This window comes from Salvelinus namaycush, chromosome 38 (assembly GCF_016432855.1).
Source record: "Salvelinus namaycush isolate Seneca chromosome 38, SaNama_1.0, whole genome shotgun sequence".
NCBI classification, from domain to species: domain Eukaryota; kingdom Metazoa; phylum Chordata; class Actinopteri; order Salmoniformes; family Salmonidae; genus Salvelinus; species Salvelinus namaycush.
The window spans coordinates 21,092,995-21,112,884 of record NC_052344.1 but is presented as its reverse complement, the minus strand read 5'-3'; the positions used below and the strand labels follow the sequence as shown (position 1 = coordinate 21,112,884).

Genomic DNA, 19,890 nt, shown 5'->3' with positions numbered 1-19,890 from the left:
GTGTGTGTGTGTGTGTGTGTGTGTGTGTAGGTGGGCTGCTGTTGTGGATGATTGGCCGTGCAGGGAGCCTGGAGGAGGGTAAAAAGGTGATCTCTAAAACCCTGCAGAATGGTGCAGCCCTGGAAAAGTTCCAGAACATGATGATTGGTCAGGGAGTAACCAGTCAGATCGCTGCATCACTCTGTTCAACCAACGCAGACTACTACAGCATCTTGAGAAGGGCACACTACCAGACAGAACTGGAGACACAGGGCCACGGTAACACACACACACTCACACAGGTACAGATACACAAATGCACACCCGCTCACACTGCATGACTTTGTCTTTTGGTGTCTGCAGGGACAGTGCTGGACATAGATGGCATGGTCATTGCTCAGGTGCTGCACAGGTTGGGGGCGGGACGTTCGAAGGCCGGAGACCCTGTCAATCACAGCGTGGGGGCGGAGCTTCTGGTGTCTTTGGGACAGAAGGTGGAGAAAGGTGAGAACTGTCTGACCCTGTGAGTGTGTGTATGTGTGTGTGTGTGTGTGTGTGTGTGTGTGTGTGTGTGTGTGTGTGTGTGTGTGTGTGTGTGTGTGTGTGTGTGTGTGTGTGTGTGTGTGTGTGTGTGTTAGGGTGTGAGGGGTGTCGGGGTCAGTGTCACCCTGATCTGACTCGACCTTTGCCCTCTGACCCCAGGGCAGCCATGGCTGCGTGTCCACTACGAGACTCCAGCGCTGAGTGCAGAGCAGAGACTCAGTCTACAAGGGGCGCTGACACTGGGGACCGCCGACCAGCTACACACACAGCCACTAGTGGCAGAAATCATACTGCCATAGTGACACAAATCCACTCTATGTTAAAGCTTGATTGGGAGATGACCTGCCTTTGGGAATCTCAGTGTTTAATTTTTAAAGGATGTATAGATCAGAACTAAAGGCCTGTGTCTCCTGCTCTTCACTCTCAAAGTCCTCTCTGAACCACCCATATAAAGTCACATGATTCTGTGGAGACTGAATAGATGTTAACCGTTTCCAGGAACCGTTATGAATCGCAGGATTGTTCTCCAGAAAAACACATTAAGCCAAAACAGATGTTGATTTACAGCTTGAGTGAGTGTGTGTGTGTGTGTGTGTGTGTGTGTGTGTGTGTGTGTGTGTGTGTGTGTGTGTGTGTGTGTGTGCGTGCGTGCGTGCGTGCGTGCGTGCGTGCGTGTTTGGGGATTTTCCTTTTTGGTTTGTCTCAGCATGAACTCAACAGATTCTTCCAAAACAACAATGATACTACTTTCCACATTGCTTTTAAATATGAATACACATGTCCACACATCTCTATTACAATATAAATATAAGAACAAAATGTTTGGCCCGTATGGCCCTAACAACCTAGTAACTTTAATATTATGCAAACATTTGGTGGCACAGAAAGAAAGGAGATATTACTGCACTGTTGGAGATATGAACACAAGTATTTCACTACTCACTCACATACACATATCTGCTAAATATGTGTATGTGACCAATAAAATGTAGTTTGATTTGATTTGTGAAGGATATCCTAAAAGCCCAATGTAGGATGTAGGCTACATCTCAATCAATATAAAAATGTATTGAAAATGAAATACATAAATCAAATTTACATAAGCATTCAAACCCCTGAGTCAATACTTTGTAGAGGCACCTTTGGCAGCGATTACAGATTTGCGTCGTCTTGGGTTTGTCTATATCAGCTTTGCACATCTGGATTTGGGGTTTTTCTCCCATTTTTCCTTTTCTCAAGCTCTGTTCTGTTCTCAAGCTCTGTTAAATCTGTTAAAAAAAACAGCAATCTTCAAGTCCTTCATTCCACAGCTTTTCAATGGGATTCAAGTCTGGGCTTTGGCTGGGCCACTCAAGGACTTTCACATTTTTGTTCTGAAGTCATTCCAGCATTGCTTTGCCTGTATGTTTGGGGTCATTGTCCTGTTGGAACGTAAATCGTTGCCTCAGTCTAAAGTCGTTTGCACTCTGAAGCAGGTCATTATCAAGGATTTGCCTGTATTTGGATCCATTCATTGTTCCCTCTATCCTTGCCAGTCTCCCAGTCCATGCCGCTGAAAAGCATCCCCATAGCATGATGCTGCCAACGCGCTTCACTGTAGGGATGGTGTTAGACGGGTGATGAGCTGTGCCTGGTTTTCTCAACATGGTCTCAGAGCATTTCGTATTATCTTGTGCGTATATAAAACCAAAACACACTCATATGTTACGTTTCGTTTGGTATCTTAATTTGTGGATGTCCATTACCCATTTTGTATGATATGTTATGAATAACAATTGACACGATATGTTTCGAATTTGTTAAACGTATCATATGTCACAAATTACAATTTGTTGTGGCTAACGCTAACTAGCTCTAGGGGTTAAGGTTAGGGGAAGGGTTGGCTAAAAGGATTAGGGGAAGGGTTAGCTAACTTGATAAGTAGTTCCAACGTAGCTAAAAAGTAGTTACAATGTTGCTAAAGTTTTCTGTGATGAGATTCAAACACGCAACCTTGGGGTAGCTAGACGTTTGTGTTATATGCCCACTCATCCACCCCGACCAACCACCCTGCTTTAGTTTTTGCCTTAAGTAACCTGTCTTATGTAACCATTATGGAGGAAATTATTGAATTACCTACCATGTTGTTTAATTAAACATACTATGCTGTTTTTACTTGGAGAATTATCCAATGTTATATTTTAGTATAGGCTTGTCTTGTGGGACTTAGTCTTGGGTCTGGGCGAACAGATAAGAGCCTTTTGGTTTCAACTGTAGTATGTGACATCCTGTTTTAACAATCTACAGGAACTTAGATGTGTGGAAACTGTAAGGAAACATTACATATTTACCTGCTTTGCTGAATATTGATTGTTGAATTATATGCTTAACAATAGTAAGAGATTTCCATAACTACAAATGCTGTGCTTCTGTAAAGGGATGGTTCCCCTCTAGCTCCCTGCAGCTGGTCTGTGGGTATAGTCAAGGACATGGTGTGAGCCGAGATAGAGAGAGCCTGAGAAGTAGAACAAACCCCTATTTGTTTCTAATCATCTTTGCTTCTAAGAAACTAAGCCAGGGTACGGGGAAACAACGGTGAACATTACCACAAGATGAACCCAAGGTAGCTTATGATGCCCCGATCTGCATGGGAGGGGTGGAACCAGCCATGACTAAGCCTTTTTAGGTCTGCTATATAGGACCTCTGTTTTTTCTGTATCGTTGAGCTCTTGGCCTTACACTCAAGAGTGTGGTGTCGACCAGCTTCATTATTGCAATTCTTAATAAATAAAGACGATCGTTTGAAGAAATGACAAAGTCTCTCTCACTTGGTTAGAATGTCCTGCTAAACACACAGACACAGAAACACACACACAGATATACACACACACAGACACGCACACAAACACACCAACACATGCACACACACGCGCACACACACACACACACACACACTACTCAGCTGTTCACATTTGTCTTGATTGACAGGTTTTCCAGTATGTTGTTGTTGTTGGTGATGTTAAACAGGTCCTCCAATCTATACCAGACTGTTGGTCAGAAAGTCAAGCTGAGAAAAGTCAACTGATTCGCTCTGAGGACCATTGTGAACCAAACCCTGACTTCCTTGATGACCCTGACAACCCTGACCAAAACCATGCCTATCCTGAACCAAACCAGGCCTACGCACATACAAACCTCGCCTACCCTGAACCAAGACAAGCCTACCCTGAACAAATCATTGCCTTCCCTGAACAAATCCTTGCCTACCCTGATGACCAACACCAGGCCGACTTCGGACCAAACTATTCCTACCACCGCTAACCAGGCCCAGAGTGTTGCTGTAGTGTTGCTGTAGGCCCAGAGTGTTGCTGACTGAAGACACTTTGGGCGCTAACATTGAATTGCTCAGTGGAGTTTGGTGGGAGGATCAATAGGAGGATGGGCTCATTGTAATGGCTGGAATGGAATGATTGGAACGGAGTCAAACATGGTTTCCATATGTTTGATACCATTCCATGAATTCCATTCCAGCTATTACAATGAGCCCGTCCTCCTGTAGCTAGGGTCCTACATGTATGTACCTGTCTTAGTCGAGAACAGGTCTGTCTATTTCTGTGGCTCTACGGGTTCCATGTGTAACAGATGTATAATGTACTCTCCATGCGTTGTGTTTTCTCATAATAAATCACTTCGGCCAGTAGTCCCAGTTGAGCATCATTTATTTCTGTTGCTGTTGTTAAATGGGAAACAGCACGTTAGTTGTGCAGGGCTTAACAGTGTTGATGGCTGTCGATGGCAAAATCCCTTGCATCACATTTTCATACTGGGCGAACAAAATACAAAAATACAATACAAAATATAACATGTGTAAATACCTGTTGTTAAATGGGAAACAGCACGTTAGTTGTGCAGGGCTTAACAGTGTTGATGGCTGTCGATGACAAAATCTGTAGCATGAAGACAACTGTGTTAGCCGTGGCTTATGTGACCATGACATCGGTGTATGCTAGCTAACACAATTATTTACAGCAATTGTAACGGATGTGAAATGGCTAGCTAGTTAGCGGGTACGCGCTAGTAGCGTTTCAATCAGTTACGTCACTTGCTCTGAAACCTAGAAGTAGTGTTGCCCCTTGCTCTGCAAGGGCCGCGGCCTTTGTGGAGCGATGGCTAACGATGCTTCGTGGGCGACCGTTGTTGATGTGTGCAGAGGGTCCCTGGTTCGCGCCCGGGTCGGGGCGAGGGGACGTACTAAAGTTATACTGTTACATTGATGCTGTTGACCCGGATCACTGGTTGCTGCGGAAAAGGAGGAGGTTGAAAGAGGGGTGAGTGTAACGGATGTGAAATGGCTAGCTAGTTAGCGGGTACGCGCTAGTAGCGTTTCAATCAGTTACGTCACTTGCTCTGAAACCTAGAAGTAGTGTTGCCCCTTGCTCTGCAAGGGCCGCGGCCTTTGTGGAGCGATGGGTAACGACGCTTCGTGGGTGTCAGTTGTTGATGTGTGCAGAGGGTCCCTGGTTCGCGCCCGTGTCGGGGCGAGGGGACGGTTTAAAGTTATACTGTTACACAATCATATGCCAAAGCACATCCCAGAAAGCCCCTCAATCCCTAACAGGTACCATATACCCACACATGTATAAAATCAGTAACGTACAGCAAACTTGTACACATTGTAAAATAGAAAATAGAAAACAGTATTCAGAACGTGACCTACCCCTTGCATCACATTTTCATACTGGGAAGACCTGACGTTCGCGATCTCCCCCTACCTGCAAGCGGGGCCAATCACAACACCCCTTATTGTCATCAGAGTTGAACTAACCAATAAGAATGCTTGAACATCAAATACACATTTCTTTAGAGGCAAGTGGAAACATAACCAACCCTGTTACACATGCCCTAATATAAAACCAAACTAAACTTAGTGCAAGGCAATAAGATAACGGTGGCTAAATGCCAGAGGGGAGGAGTCATTAAGAGGAGTTACTATGAGTGTGACGTAAGGAGGAATCATGTATAAAACTTGTGTGCCAAGACTGGAAGGCAGTTGTTATCTTTGAACCAGCTCGGCTTTTGTTATATGGTAATAAAAGTCTGTTTGAACTCACACGCTCCGGTATTTGTGAAATATGATTGACCGAATATTTCCACAACACCGACTCCACCTTTGAGTAAATAAACGACTTTTGAACCCCTTTACATTTCACAAGAGTTTTTACGTCTGCAGACGAACCACGTTAAGTTTAGGGGAAGGGGTAGCTAACTTTCTAACTAGTTGCAACGTAGCTAAAAAGTAGTTACAAAGTTGCTAATTAGCTAAAATTGTCCGTGATAAGATTCAAGACGTTCGTGTTATACAGCCACCCACCCATCCACCCCACTTTTGTTTTTGCCTAAAGTAACCTGTCTTATGTAACCATACCAAACATAACATATACTAATTTGAGTTGTCGCAGATTTACTTTTACTTTGCATTCAGGTCAAAGAGCAAAATCTTTGTCTCATCAGACTTTTTCCAAACTTAAGGTGTGCCTTTTCTCTGGAGTGATTTCCATCTGGCCACTCCCATAAAGCCCAGATGGCTGAAGTCCTGTAGAGACCTGTCCTTCTGGCAGGTTCTCCCATCTTAGCCAAGGAACTCTTTAGTTCTGCCAGAGTGGTCATTGGGTTCTCGGTCAGTTTCCTGACCAAGGCCCTTCTTGCCCGGTTTGGTCGGACGGCCAGCTCGAGGCAGTCTGGGTAGTTTCATATTTTTTCAATTTCCCAATGATGGAGACCACTGTGCTCGAGGAAACTTTAAACACTCTTGATATATGGCCCATCACAGTTCTATCTCAGAGATCTACAGACAGGTCCTTGGACTTCATGGTATAGTTTCTGCTCTGACATGCACTGTCAACTGTGTGACCTTATGTAGACAAGTATTGAGATGTCGCCGACAGATGGTCGCTTCGCTTCAGGTCCTTAGAAAACTATGCAGTTATTTGTTTTTGTATGTATTATTTCTTACATTGCTAGCCCAGAAAATCTCAAGTGTTATTACATACAGCCGGGAAGAACTATTGGATATAAAAGCGATGTCAACTTCCCATCATTACGACCAGGAATACGTCTTTCCCGAGGCACCTACAGCACCCGATGTCACAGGAAGGCCATAAAGATCATCAAGGACAACAACCACCCGAGCCACTGTCTGTTCACCCCGCTATCATCCAGAAGGTGAGGTCAGTACAGGTGCATAAAAGCTGGGACTGGACCGAGAGACTGAAAAACAGCTTCTATCTCAAGGCCATCAGACTGTTAAACAGCCACCACTAACATAGAGAGGCTGCTGCCAACATATAGACTCAAATCTCTGGCCACTTCAATAAATGGATTTAATAAATGTATCACTAGTCAATTTAAATAACGCCACTTTAATAATGTTTACATATCCTACATTACTCATCTCATATGTATATACTGTATTCTACACCATCTACTGCATCTTGCCTATGTCGCACGGCCATCGCTCATCCATATATTTATATGTACATATTGTATTCATCCCTTTACATGTGTGTGTATAAGGTAGTTGTTGTGAATTTGTTAGATTACTTGTTAGATATTACTGCATAGTCGGAACTTGAAGCACAAGCATTTCGCTACACTCACATTAACATCTGCTAACCATGTGTATGTGTCAAATAACATTTGATTTGTTTCTTTCAAAATTATGTCCAAACAATTGAATTTGCCACAGGTCAACTCCAATCAAGTTGTAGTGACATCTCAAGGATGATCAAAGGAAAATGGATGCACCTGAGATCAATGTGGAGCATCAGAGCAAAGGAGTGTGAATAGTTGTGTAAATTAGATATTTCTAGATTTCATTTTCAATACATTTGCAAACATTTCCAAAAAACATGTTTTCACTTTGTTATTATGGGGTATTGTGTGTAGATGGTTGAGAAAAAAAACATATTTAACCCATTTTGAATTCAGGCTGTAACACAAAATGTAGAATAAGTCAAGAGGTATGAATGAATGCTTTCTGAAGGTACTGTATATTTAAGCAATAAGGCACGAGGGGGTGTGGTATATGTCCAATATACAACGGCTAAGGGCTGTTCTTACACACGACGCAATTGCGATTATAAACTGGTTACCAACGTAATTAGAGTAGTAAAAATAAATATTTTGTCATACCCATGGTATATCTGATATACCACGGCTGTCAGCCAATCAGCATTCAGGACTCAAACCACCCAGTTTATAATAGCCCTTTACTCCCTCTCAATGTTGTTGTGGAGTAACAACACACACTTCATGTTAAACAAAACACACTTTATTAAAAAATACCACCACAAATTCATCAACATCCTATTATTAGTCCCCTGGGTCCTTCATGGGGGAAGATAAACTGTGCTCTTCAGACAGGGACATCAGTTATTGCTGAGTAGGTGGTGAAAATTGAAACACTACTCTATTTCTATCTTTCTCTTTCACACACAATCACTCAGGTGTAGGGGTCAGCACACCAGAGTTGAGGGGTCAGCGTGAGACGTCAGTGGACTATAGAGTTAAGGGGTTCAGCGCGGATGTTCCCCAGGTCCAGCGAAGAATCTGTGTCCTCGTCAATCTCCCCAATAACAGCTCTGCAAAACAGAGGAGAGCAGTTGGGCCTGGGTGTACTACTGTGTGTTGAAGTCTGCTCCCCCCCCTATCCACAGTGGCCAGTTAAAGTGTTCATTCCCCTCACGGTTTCAGAAATGTTGTCGACACTCAGTCTCTTCACCAATCCAAGTCCTTGATGGGAAGTGAACGGGCGCAGTGAGAGGGAGAGGTCATAAGGGGTCGTTTGGGTGAAAGGTGAGAGTTCCGCCAGAGGTCGACATGATACTTACACGTTGTCTCCTCTGACGATGTATAGTCCCAGGACCACCTGCTCCACGCCCTGAGAGGAACTGAACACACGCTCATGACTCTCATCCAGAATCAGGTTGATGGTCTGGTCAAAGCCCTTCAGGGTGCCCTGAACACACACAGTCAGATCAACGGTCCAATCAAAACAGTACACACACAGTCAGATCAACGGTCCAATCAAAACAGTACACACACAATCAGATCAACGGTCCAATCAAAACAGTACACACACAGTCAGATCAACGGTCCAATCAAAACAGTACACACACAATCAGATCAACGGTCCAATCAAAACAGTACACACACAGTCAGATCAACGGTCCAATCAAAACAGTACACACACAATCAGATCAACGGTCCAATCAAAACAGTAGACGCACAAAATCAGGTTTATGGTCCAGTCAAAACCATTCAGACACATACAGACGCACAGATCTGGAGCCAAGTACGGCAGTGAAGTAGCTAGAGACATACCACTATCATCCGTCCGTCAGATGTAACGATGGCCACTGTACCTGGAACACAACAGCTAAGGAAGACATTTGGAACACTATTTCCAACCTGGTCTCAGGGGTAGACGTAACATAGTAAATGTAAATCCGTGACACTCATAATTTGTATAAATTACATTTCGTATGGTATGTAATTAATTTGTGGATGTCCTTCATCCATCCATGGGTGGCAGGTAGCCTAGTGGTTAGAGTGTTGGACTATTAACCAAAAGGTTGCAAGATCGAATCCCCGAGCTGACAAGGTAAACATCTGTCGTTCTGTTCCTGAACAAGGCAGTTAACCCACTGTTCCTAGGCCGTTATTGAAAATAAGAATTTGTTCTTAACTGATTTGCCTAGCTAAATAAAGGTTAAATTAACATTTTTAAAAGTATGATACGATACTAATTCCAATTTGTTGTGGCTAACATGCAAATTAGATAAAAAAAAGAGTAAGTAGTTGCCAAATTAGCTAAAATGTTTAAGTTGTCCGTGATGAGATTCTTACAACTTTTGGGTTGCTAGACGTTCGCGTTATACGCCCGACCAACCACCCTACTTTAGTTTTTACTTATTGAGTAACGTTCTATCTTATGTAACCATACTAAACGTAACATATATACTCATTTGAGTGCCCAGGATTTACGCTTACTATATTACGTCTAGTCTATCACCTCGATCAGACCGACAGCTTCAATGCGTTTTGGTGCATTCATTTCCAATGAAACGCTGCGCTTGCCTTGCAACATTGCGTTGCAGAGGCAGTTGCAGTGCATTCTGTGTGGTACATACGCTGAACAAAAACACATGTAAAGTGTTGGTCCCATGTTTTACAAGCTGAAATAAAAGATCCCAGAAATGTTCCATACACACAAAAAGCGTATTTCCCTCAAATGTTTTGCACAAATTTGTTTACATTCCTGTTAGTGAGCATCTCTCTTTTGTCAAGAGAATTCATCCACTTTACAGGATAGGCATATCAAGAAGCTGATAAAACAGCACGATCATTACACAGGTGCCCCTAAAAGGTCACCAAAATGTGCAATTTTGTCACAATGCCACAGATTTCTCAAGTTTTGAGGGAGTGTGCAATTGGCATGCTGACTGCAGGAATGTCCACCAGGGCTGTTCCCAGAGAATTGAATGTTAATTTCTCTACCATAATGTAATTTTAGAGAATTTGGCAGTACTTCTTACCACAGACCATGTGTATGGCATTGTGTCGGTGAGTGGTTTGCTGATGTCAACGTTGTGAACAGAGGGCCCTATGGTGGGGTTATGGTATGGGCAGACATTAGCTACGGCCAACGAACACAACTGCATTTTATCGATGGCAATTTGAATGCATAGAGATACCGTGACAAAATCCTGAGGCCCATTGTCGTGCCATTCATCTGTTTTCGCATGATAATGCACGGCCCCATGTCGCAAGGACCTGTACACAATTCCTGGTAGCTGAAAATGGCCTACATACTCAGACATGTCACCCATTGAGCATTTTATTTTACCTTTATTGAACTAGGCAAGTCAGTTAAGCACAAATTCTTATTTCAAAGACGGCCTAGGAACAGTGGGTTAACTGCCTTGTTCAGGGGCAGAACGACAGGTTTTTACCTTGTCAGCTCAGGGATTCGATCTTGCAACCTTTCTAGTCCAACGCTCTAACCACCAGGCTACCTGCCGCCCCAATCAAGGCATATGAGACCAGGCTGCTATTTCATGAGAAGTTGCACATGCAGCAATACTGTTGAGCTTGCACGACAAATCCATAGTTAGCTTGCTATTATAAACTTGGTGGTTCAAGCCCTGAATGCTGATTAGCTGAAAGCCGTTGTATATCAGACAGTATACCACAGGTATGACAAAACATGTATTTTTACTGTTCTAATTACATTTGTAAACAGTTTATAATAGCAATAAGGCACCTCGGGGGTTTGTGGTATATTGCCAATATACCACAGCCAAGGGCTGTATTCAGGCACTCAGCTTTGAGTCGTGCTAAAGAACAGCCCATAGCCGTGGTATATTGGCCATATACCACACCTCCTCGGGCCTTATTGCTTAAATAACACATTTGGATGAACATGTACCTATGTTTGGCTTCCAAAATCATTTCTATTATATTTTATCTAACTAGCGCACAGTTACATGTCATTCTACTAAAAACCCATATGTGATGCTATTGCTAGCAAAGCTCAATCTAGCAGGCCAAAGCACCCACGCATCAATAATCACGCGATTCATCAGCAAAAGTCCCATTCAGTGACTGTACCAGAAATAATTTAGTTCAAAGGATACGGTTGATGTAGCTCTCGAGGGCAGTGGACATGGTGACAACAAAAGACTCGTTCAAATCCGCCGGGTTTATTTGGAAAACACAAACGTAGCTCCACCGTAGATCACAAAATCGGCGTGCAGGCACAAACCGGAAACAGCATCAGACCAGACTAGATGATTGCAGACCACTAATGATTTTGGTGTCCAGAAGATGGCGCCGAATTAACAGAAAATGAGTGTCGCGCCGTTCTTTATACCTCAGTGGTGTCGCCCTACCGATCCATGAGTTTACCAGACGGCCCTTTCTAGAGATAATGGGCTTGTTCGACCTTGGATCATATTTAACTACTGATTATTATTTGGAGATCAGTCAGTCACCATTTACCCACAATGCATCATGGATTTGATGTTCTCCAGCTAAAGGGACCAGGGTTCTGGTCTTGAAGCATTGTTTCAACTGCTCCTACAGTTTTGCTTCGGCACTGCAGTTTAACTGACACCCGGCCCAGAAAGCCCATTTCCATAGACGGCCACATAGAAAAAAGTCAGATTGGAAAATTCCTAATAAGACACTTTAGTCATAACCTTTGTGCACAAAACAGCCATTTAATTATTTGAATTATTTCCCCCCAGTGCTCACAGCTGAAGACAGTTGTCCTGTTGGAGAGCATCAAAACGTGATGTATCATAGGTCAATTGTGACTGACTGACCTACAAATAATGAGTCGTTATTTATGATGCAAGGTGATTTGTAGATCAGTCAGTCAGCAGTCACCTGCAATATCAAACAAGTCCATTAACATGTTAATATTCATCCAATGTCTGCTGTTTTTTCAGATGACGTAATCGCTACTTCCTTTGCGCACTAAGTGCTAGTGCACATGTGATGTTGGTCCGTATAAACCGGATGAAACCTGGTCATGAATGTCAGTAGATTACCTTAAACAGTCGGACATATAGATGCAGTCTCTAGCGCTCATTATACCTCAGTGTCTCCAACACTGCTTCTGTTTCTATGGCATACTGTACCTAGGCAGGCTGCTGAGGCCCACTTATCTCACTGGAGTGACTTCATCAGAATCTTTCACTCTGAAATACATTAGCATGAACGTACATGATTTGTTGTCAAAAAGGCAGTTACTGACATAAATTACATTTCCGGGATTTAAACGTTTTTATTTCTCACTTCTTTACAAATGTATATGACATTAAATAAGCTAATGTGACAGACAGGGCTGTTGTTGTTATCAAATGCACTGGACTGCTTAAAACAGCAGTGTTAAGGTCTCCTATCTCTCGTCTGGTTAAAGACAACAGTCCCTGTCAGGAAGTGAGAAGGGGACCTCCTGAAATACCCATCCACACCATGTAACGTGGTGGTACTACTAGATCTCCTCCACCAGAAGACAGAAGTCTGGGCTGTCAGTCAATAGACAAATAATGTCATCTACATGAGCAGTTGATGTAAACACATCCATCAGTCTCCAGTCGAGGTCTCTCTCCTGCGTCTAGGCCAGGAGTGGTGAGTTGATATGGAACAAGTGCTGAGCTTGTAGACAGAGGATCGGCAAAGTAAACAAAACTGTGATTAAACGGGATAGGACAGGAGTATTCAGGAATGAGAGCGGTCTATTCCAGGTTTCTGGGATACGTGTAGTTCATTGGTAGTGGTTGTTCTTTGCCAGCTGAAGCCCGTCCTAGCCTGGTCACAGATCTGTTAGTGCTGCCTTGCTCAACTCCTATGGCCAATCGGCATCACAAAGACCATAGGAGTTGTCAAAAACACATGTGGGACCAGGCTACTGTTCCTCCTCCTATCTCCCCTCACTTTCCCGGCCAGGAGGCCCTGAGGTTGAGCAGGATGAGGACGTCGCAGGGGGCCAGGCGGTAGACCCCCAGCTCGTTGAGGGCTGACACAGGGCTGGGCTGCTTGCCCTCCGGGGTCCCTGGTTCCTCCTCAGCCTGCCTCAGGACGTCTCGTAGAAGAAGAGCTGAGCCCACATTCAGACACAGGATGACGCAGGCCTCCTTCACACTGAGAGAGGGAGACATGACCAATCATTTTTACCTAGAAATTATTTGACAAGGAATTCAACCCCTGTGCAGGACATTTAATAACCTAAGGAACTACAAACAAACTGTAGGTCTCTTCTAAAGATTATGGTACAGTGGACAATGTTTCCAGGTGATATTGTCAGCAGAATTGCCATTGTATGAAATGGCCCACTCACTGTTTGAAGAAGTTCTCAGGCCTCTTGCAGTAGTGTCCAAACAGAGGGAAGAGGTTTCTTGTCATGTCGAATTGGAGCTGGGCTGCACCCCCCTCGTTGAAGTGGTTATACAGAATCACCTGAGGGAGACAGGTAGCAGCTCCAGAAGTTAATAGAGATGTGATTTACCCCCCAAAATACATTCTCTACTGCTTCATCCTATTTCTTATGTCTGTATTTTATCATTACAATTAGTCAGTAGCCATTGTACTTTTCATGTATTTGAGAACAGATGTGTCTAATGATGTGTGACAATCTAATTACCTTCTTTTAAGTCACTCCAGACAGTAGTATCTGCAAAATCACTAAAAGTTAAAATATTTAATTAAGTCAACTATCTGATTAATTCCAATTGTAGCAGACCAGCAGTGTGACTCACATTCTGGTAGAGGAAGAGGTCCAGCCTCTCAGCCAGGTCCTGCCAGCCCATCTGGAAGAGAGGCAGACACAGCATCTGCTGCAGCTGGAGCAGGTGGTCCCTGAGACAGAGCATCAGAGGACAGGCTAAACTGGACAGGGACATGGTGGCCTGGTCACACTGGGACGGCAGAGACAGCCACCTGGGAGGAGAAGGATACACGTTAGTGTCATTCTACTTTTTAACATTTTGTTCACTCCAACATTTTGTTGTTCAATTGGGTATATGGTGGCTGTAGGTGATGATCTGAGCTCTACCAGATTCTTTCAAGAAATCACATTTCATTCCTACTGTCCAGGCGTGTTACAGGACAAAGACATTTGTCACAAAGTGCTTACAATCAGCCTGGGCCTAAACACCAAGCAAAGCAAGGCGACAGTGGGCGCCTAGTGTTTAAAACTCCAAAAATAGGACTACATCTTGAGAGGAACTAGATTCAACAGAAAGAACCCTTCCTCTAAGCGAAGAGTGTCTCCACTGACCTGTCCCTGCAGTAGGGCTGGGCCTTCTTCTGTACATCCCTCATGACAGCCTCCAGTAACCTGCCCAGCATGTCTCCTCTCAGCCTCTCCAGCAGCCCCAGGAGCCCCTCAAACAGAGACCCCTCCAGAGAGGCCAGACGGCCGGACTCAGTGACCCCCAGCGGCCCCAACAGCTCCTCCTCCCCCAGGGCCACAGCTGACTGCTGCAGCTGCAGGAAGAACTGAGGAAGAAGAGAGGAGGAGAGAGCAAAGTCAATTGAACAGCCTTGAAGAAGACCTCTGGAGCGGTGCAGCAAAAGGAGGGACCATACAGCAGAGTGAAGGTGTGATGTGGTTTTTTCTGTCCCCTTAACCTGGAGAATTGTTGGATGTGCATACTACTTCTGAACTGACAACACATGTACAGTCAGACAGACTGACAGACAGGCAGACAGACAGTCGGGCAGTATGTGGAGAAGTATTTTTGTATTTGTTATGGATCACCATTAGATGCTGCCAAGGCAGCAGCTACTCTTCCTGGGGTCCAGCAAAATGAAGGCAGTTTATACAATTTTAAAACATTGCAATACACTCACAGATTTCACAACACACTGTGTGCCCTCAGACCCCTGCTCCACCACTACCACATATCTACAGTACTAAATCCATGTGTATGTATAGTGCACATGTTGTGTGTGTGTGTGTGTGTGTGTGTGTGTGTGTGTGTGTGTGTGTGTGTGTGTGTGTGTGTGTGTGTGTGTGTGTGTGTGTGTGTGTGTGTGTGTCAATGTTTGTGTTGCTTCACAGTCCCCGCTGTTCCATAAGGTGTTTTTTAATCTGTTTTTTAAATGTAATTTTACTACTTGCGTCAGTTACCTGATGTGGAATAGAGTTCATGTAGTCATGGCTCTATGTAGTACTGTGCGCCTCCCATAGTCTGTTCTGGACTCTCCCCATCTTAGCTACTACTGCATCAATATGTTTTGTATAGCAACAGTGTGATGACTCCGAGGGGCCACGTACCACGTTGTCTCCCCAGTCCCCCAGCACGGTGGAGATGTAGTTGGCAGCGTTGAGAATAGCACAGTATCTAGCGCCCAGCGGGTTACGGGACTCTTCCTTCATCACCTGGGTGAGGCGGATACGGAAGTCGTCCACCAGCTCTCTCTGTAGCGCCAGGAAACGCAGCTGGGCACGAGGGCAGGGGAGGGCACGGTAGCGGTCTGGGAGGGGGAGCATTAGAGATTGAGGGGGAGAGAGAGGAGGAGGGGAGAAGGATGATAGAGGGAGGTGGAGGGGGGAGAAAGGGAAAGCAGAGAGAGGGAGGGAGAGAAGGGGACAGAGAGAGAGAAGTAAGTCAGAGGCTGCCCCAACAGCAGGTCGTCCCTCTACGACAAACAGAGGGATGAGCGGTGACCACCACCAAGACACACACACACACACACACACACACACAGACACAGACAGACAGACAGACAGACAGACAGACAGACAGACAGACAGACAGACAGACAGACAGACAGAGATAAAGTGATAAAGTGATAAAGTAGTTAATAATCCTACCAGTGATGACCAGCAGTAAGGTCATGAAGGTCTCAGCGCAGTCTGGAGCCTTGAGTTCGTCCATGTCACTGATGTCTTTGTACTGGGAGCTCCAAGCCCCCTCAGCAGACAGCATGGCATCCACCTTCTCTATCGCCACTACAGAGAGACACACAGTTGGGATGAGCACACATCACACATTCACTAAATCACATACACTGACATAAACGGAGTCTAACAGAGTAAAATCCCACATAAAATCAATCTCTTTGTCAGTCCCAAATGGCTTCCTACCCCTTCCCTTCACCCAAACCCTTCAATGTTTGCAGATCTGTAAGGTAGAAGCTATATGGCGGAAGCTCTGCCAGTACACCGCTTATACCTATCCAGCCCCTTCAGATCTGTGGAAATTGGAGGGTTAGGGCCAAGGGGAAAGAGCAGGGAACGATGAGAGATGCTCCACTGCTGCCTCTCTCTCACTCACTCTTCCTCTCCACAGTGAGCCACTTCTGCAGCACGACCTCCTCCAGTAGTACATGCAGCACTCCGGGCAGGGTGCTGGGGTAGGAGTGGCTGGTGCGCAGCTCCCTCTCGAACTGCAGGATCTCATCCACCAGGTGGCAGAAGAGAGCGTCGTCGTAGAGCAGCCGAGGAGCATCTGACGCTAGCTTCTCCTGGGCCAGGGTGAGTAGACCGCGACACAGCTCCACCTGGTGGGGACGGGAGGGATGACATGAGGTACTTCAATAGCTATAACCAATATATATTATTATATTCATATATATATGCTTATATCCTCTCATATGACTGTGGACATCAAGAGCTGCTATGATTGACAGATGACTGCAATGGACTCAGCTTGACTTCAGACTGCTTTGAATCTTGGGGGTGAACAAATACTTCAATGGCACATGAAGTCAGGATTCTAGATGATCATTTAGCGGCTGATCCTCTAACCTTGGCGTTGACGTTAGCTCCATTTCTGTCCAGAATGGGCTGGATCTTCTCCTCCATGAAGTTGGAGCTGTTACCCATCCACATCAGGACCTGGGTCAGGAACCACTCAGGCTGCATGGAGACAGAGATGGTGGTTCTTGTTATTGTCAGAGTCTCTCTGTCTGTGTGTGTTTGAGACATGCTCTCTGTGTGTGTGTGTGTGTGTGTGTGTGTGTGTGTGTGTGTGTGTGTGTGTGTGTGTGTGTGTGTGTGTGTGTGTGTGTGTGTGTGTGTGTGTGTGTTGCTCTAACCTTGTTGAGTGAGTTGGTCTGACGGTTTCCAGTGAAGTGGTATCGAAACCTCTTGCTCAGAGGAAGCAACATGATCTGGACAGGAAGAGACAGGGGTGTAGTCGGGGGCAACCCTACACGGGACACAGAGGGTGGCTTCTCTGATATGAGATCATCACTGAGAAACAGGTTAAAGAAACTGGCCAGGTATTCATCTCAGTACAATGTCTCAATGTAAAACGATAACATCAATATCAGTCAATATCTTAGGAAGTGTGTGGGGAACAGTATGTCTGTGACTGGGAATGTATGAAGAATGAAGCTAGTGTATGAAGAAGTGTGCAGAGTGTATATAATGCACTGTGTCTATAACCCAGTCCTGTCTATAACCCAGTCCTGTCTATAACCCAGTCCTGTCTATAACCCAGTCCTGTCTATAACCCAGTCCTGTCTATAACCCAGTCCTGTCTATAACCCAGTCCTGTCTATAACCCAGTCCTGTCTATAACCCAGTCCTGTCTATAACCCAGTCCTGTCTATAACCCAGTCCTGTCTATAACCCAGTCCTGTCTATAACCCAGTCCTGTCTATAACCTAGTAGTGTCTATAACCTAGTAGTGTCTATAACCTAGTCCTGTTTATAACCCATTCCTGTCTATAACCCAGTAGTGTCTATAACCCAGTCCTGTCTATAACCCAGTCCTGTCTATAACCCAGTCCTGTCTATAACACAGTCCTGTCTATAACCTAGTAGTGTCTATAACCTAGTAGTGTCTATAACAGCGTATGTATAACAGACGATAATGCTAGTGTGTATGTCTTCGACACTGATAACACTATATTAGGGTGAAGGATACGAGGTCTGTAGAGACAGGAGCTGGGCCACCAGTAGCTCCAGCTGGCTGTGGAGCTCCTGAGCGTTGGCAGGGGGGGAGAGAGACTGGGTGGGAGGAGAGATGAACGGCCAGTGGAGCTGGATCAGCAACTCCTCAAAATCACTGCCAGACAGAGGAGGAGTTAAAAATCCCATTCAGGTCTGACGTAGCTTGACTTTGGATCATCATAATAACTGTGAATCACCAAGCCCGGTCCTGGAGAGCTACTGTGTGTGTCTTACTTGTTCTGGCCCAACACAAATACACCTGGTCAACTAATCATTTAGACTGAATTAGATGGGTTAGTGCCAGGCTGGAACAAAGGCCTGCATGGCCAGTTGCTCTCCAGGACCAGGGTTGCTGACCACTGATCTAAATAGAGATCCTAATAACTAATGCAGAGTTCTCCATCTCCAGTCCTTCTGCTCTGGCCCGGCACGCTAACACAACACACTGCCTGCCCCGTCTGACCCATTCATACATACATACCCAGCCAGTCTGTCCTTAATGATCTTGTGCCAGAAGCATAGTGTCTCTCTGAGGAAGGCCTGGAGATGAGAGCAGCCAGACTGCTTTAGGCCCACATCTAGACTGGCCATGCTGCCCACCGCCACCACTGCCTCCCATATACTGTTGGTCATCAGACACTGCTGGATGCTGTCACTGTGGGAGGAGAGACCGACAGTTAGCAGAACACCTTAACATACAGTAGGATACCATTTTGTGTGTGTGTATTCCAATCAGGTTCCTATCTTTGAATACTGTCAAATATATTGTCCAACTACAAGAATAGGAAAATAATAATACTGTTGCTCACCTGAGTTCTTCAATGCGTGACAGACACTGCAGGTATTTCATGTGTTTCTCTATGTTGTCCAGCTGTTCCAGGGGCCGTCCCAGGCTGTCTGCCCAGGGCTGGGCGCCCTGCAGGTGCTGTATCAGGGTGTTGGACAGGACCCTCTCCTGCTGTAGCAAACCTTCCAGAGACACACGGGACTCCTCGGCTGCAGACAGCGCTGCTGACACCCGCAGCGGCACCGAACTGGACACCGTCAGAACCTGAGAAGGTGGGTGGAGGAAGACCTGTCAGCAAGGGAAATGCACGCCCTTAAACTAGCTAGCAAAGGTTAGCTAGTTGGATAGATCATGTTTGTATTACTTACATTAACTAGCTGCAGTCAAGGGGCAGAATAATATTCGCATTATTAACGATTCTATTATTTTTCATGCAATAATTGATACAGCATTGAAAGCTGATTTGAGTGTGCAACATGAAGTTAACAACGCGCTTTCTAGCTACCTGCTCCTCCAGCAACTTGTTTTCCGCTGTCAGTTTCTCCAGGAGCGCGCTAACTTTCTTCAGCGACTTCAGATCCACTCCGATTTCTTTCTCTATCAAGTCGACAACGTAGTCGGGGAGTGCTCCATCCCCCGATCCTGTTTCGGAGTCTTCATCATTTGTCGATATGGGGCTTTGTAGATCAGATTCATCACTTTGGCCGTTCTGCTGCTCTGCAGAGGGCGCCGCCATCTTTCTTCTGTGTCTCTTCCACGTCAACAGCACGCAGATGTAAACACAGCACCAAACACAGCCGTCACCGTCAAATACACCTCCTCTAGTGGTGACAGTTAGTACTGCGGGACCTGTCACGGGTAAACACTTGGGACATTTCCAACTACTACACAATCCACGCTTCCTTCCATCCTCCATTCCTTGGCTTGGAGTAACCAGTGATATCATAAGTGGAGGTGATAGCCTCAGACAATTTACCGTAGATGTGTTATTTCAGTGATTACTAAAGGGAATTAGGAAGGATGTTTTCAAAACAAGACCCTCTTCAGTGTTGAGTGTCATGTTGACAATCAAGACCTCACAGGAAACAACAGGACCTACTGTATGTGCTCAGTTATGTAGTTGTTG

The 19,890-nt window shown here is 45.1% G+C and overlaps 3 protein-coding genes across 3 annotated transcripts in view; 1 reads left to right on the top strand and 2 right to left on the bottom strand.

Moving 5' to 3' along the window:
- LOC120031736 (thymidine phosphorylase-like) overlaps positions 1-1,636 on the top strand; it is a 5,280-nt gene extending 3,644 nt beyond the window's left edge. Inside the window, exons 9-11 of the mRNA XM_038977524.1 lie at positions 31-258; positions 343-483; positions 682-1,636. Coding sequence (XP_038833452.1) covers positions 31-258; positions 343-483; positions 682-821 — 509 coding nt within the window. The 3' untranslated portion in view covers positions 822-1,636. The remainder of the gene's footprint in view (positions 1-30; positions 259-342; positions 484-681) is intronic.
- A 6,173-nt stretch (positions 1,637-7,809) lies between these two features.
- Positions 7,810-11,571, bottom strand: lsm8 (LSM8 homolog, U6 small nuclear RNA associated). The gene is made up of 4 exons (XM_038977919.1): positions 11,199-11,571; positions 8,884-8,924; positions 8,391-8,518; positions 7,810-8,141 (listed from the first exon to the last, which is right to left on the bottom strand). The coding sequence occupies exons 1-4, from the start codon at positions 11,227-11,229 to the stop codon at positions 8,051-8,053; spliced, it is 291 nt and encodes a 96-aa protein (XP_038833847.1). The 5' UTR covers positions 11,230-11,571; the 3' UTR covers positions 7,810-8,050.
- A 222-nt stretch (positions 11,572-11,793) lies between these two features.
- On the bottom strand, positions 11,794-19,500 carry rint1 (RAD50 interactor 1). Its single transcript, XM_038977746.1, has 13 exons — positions 19,270-19,500; positions 18,787-19,028; positions 18,459-18,632; positions 17,952-18,092; positions 17,116-17,272; positions 16,826-16,936; positions 16,353-16,578; positions 15,890-16,027; positions 15,350-15,549; positions 14,348-14,568; positions 13,827-14,007; positions 13,409-13,527; positions 11,794-13,212 (listed from the first exon to the last, which is right to left on the bottom strand). Exons 1-13 carry the CDS (start codon positions 19,498-19,500, stop codon positions 13,002-13,004), a joined length of 2,352 nt encoding a protein of 783 aa, XP_038833674.1. The 3' UTR covers positions 11,794-13,001.
- Between the last annotated feature and the right edge of the window lie 390 nt (positions 19,501-19,890).

Bases quoted from the DNA above. Each gene is read 5' to 3' on its own strand.
- lsm8 (XM_038977919.1), bottom strand. From the start codon at position 11,229: ATGTCCACTGCCCTCGAGAGCTACATCAACC. The intron at 8,519-8,883 runs GTATGTCTCTAG...GTGTGTGTTCAG, and splicing joins CTGACGGACGGATGATAGTG to GGCACCCTGAAGGGCTTTGA. The intron at 8,142-8,390 runs GTAAGTATCATG...TCTGTTTTGCAG, and splicing joins ATCGTCAGAGGAGACAACGT to AGCTGTTATTGGGGAGATTG.
- rint1 (XM_038977746.1), bottom strand. From the start codon at position 19,500: ATGGCGGCGCCCTCTGCAGAGCAGCAGAACGGCCAAAGTGATGAATCT. The intron at 16,028-16,352 runs GTGAGTGAGAGA...GTCTCTCTGTAG, and splicing joins GCTCACTGTGGAGAGGAAGA to TGGCGATAGAGAAGGTGGAT. The intron at 13,528-13,826 runs GTGAGTCACACT...TGTCTCCCTCAG, and splicing joins ACCTCTTCCTCTACCAGAAT to GTGATTCTGTATAACCACTT.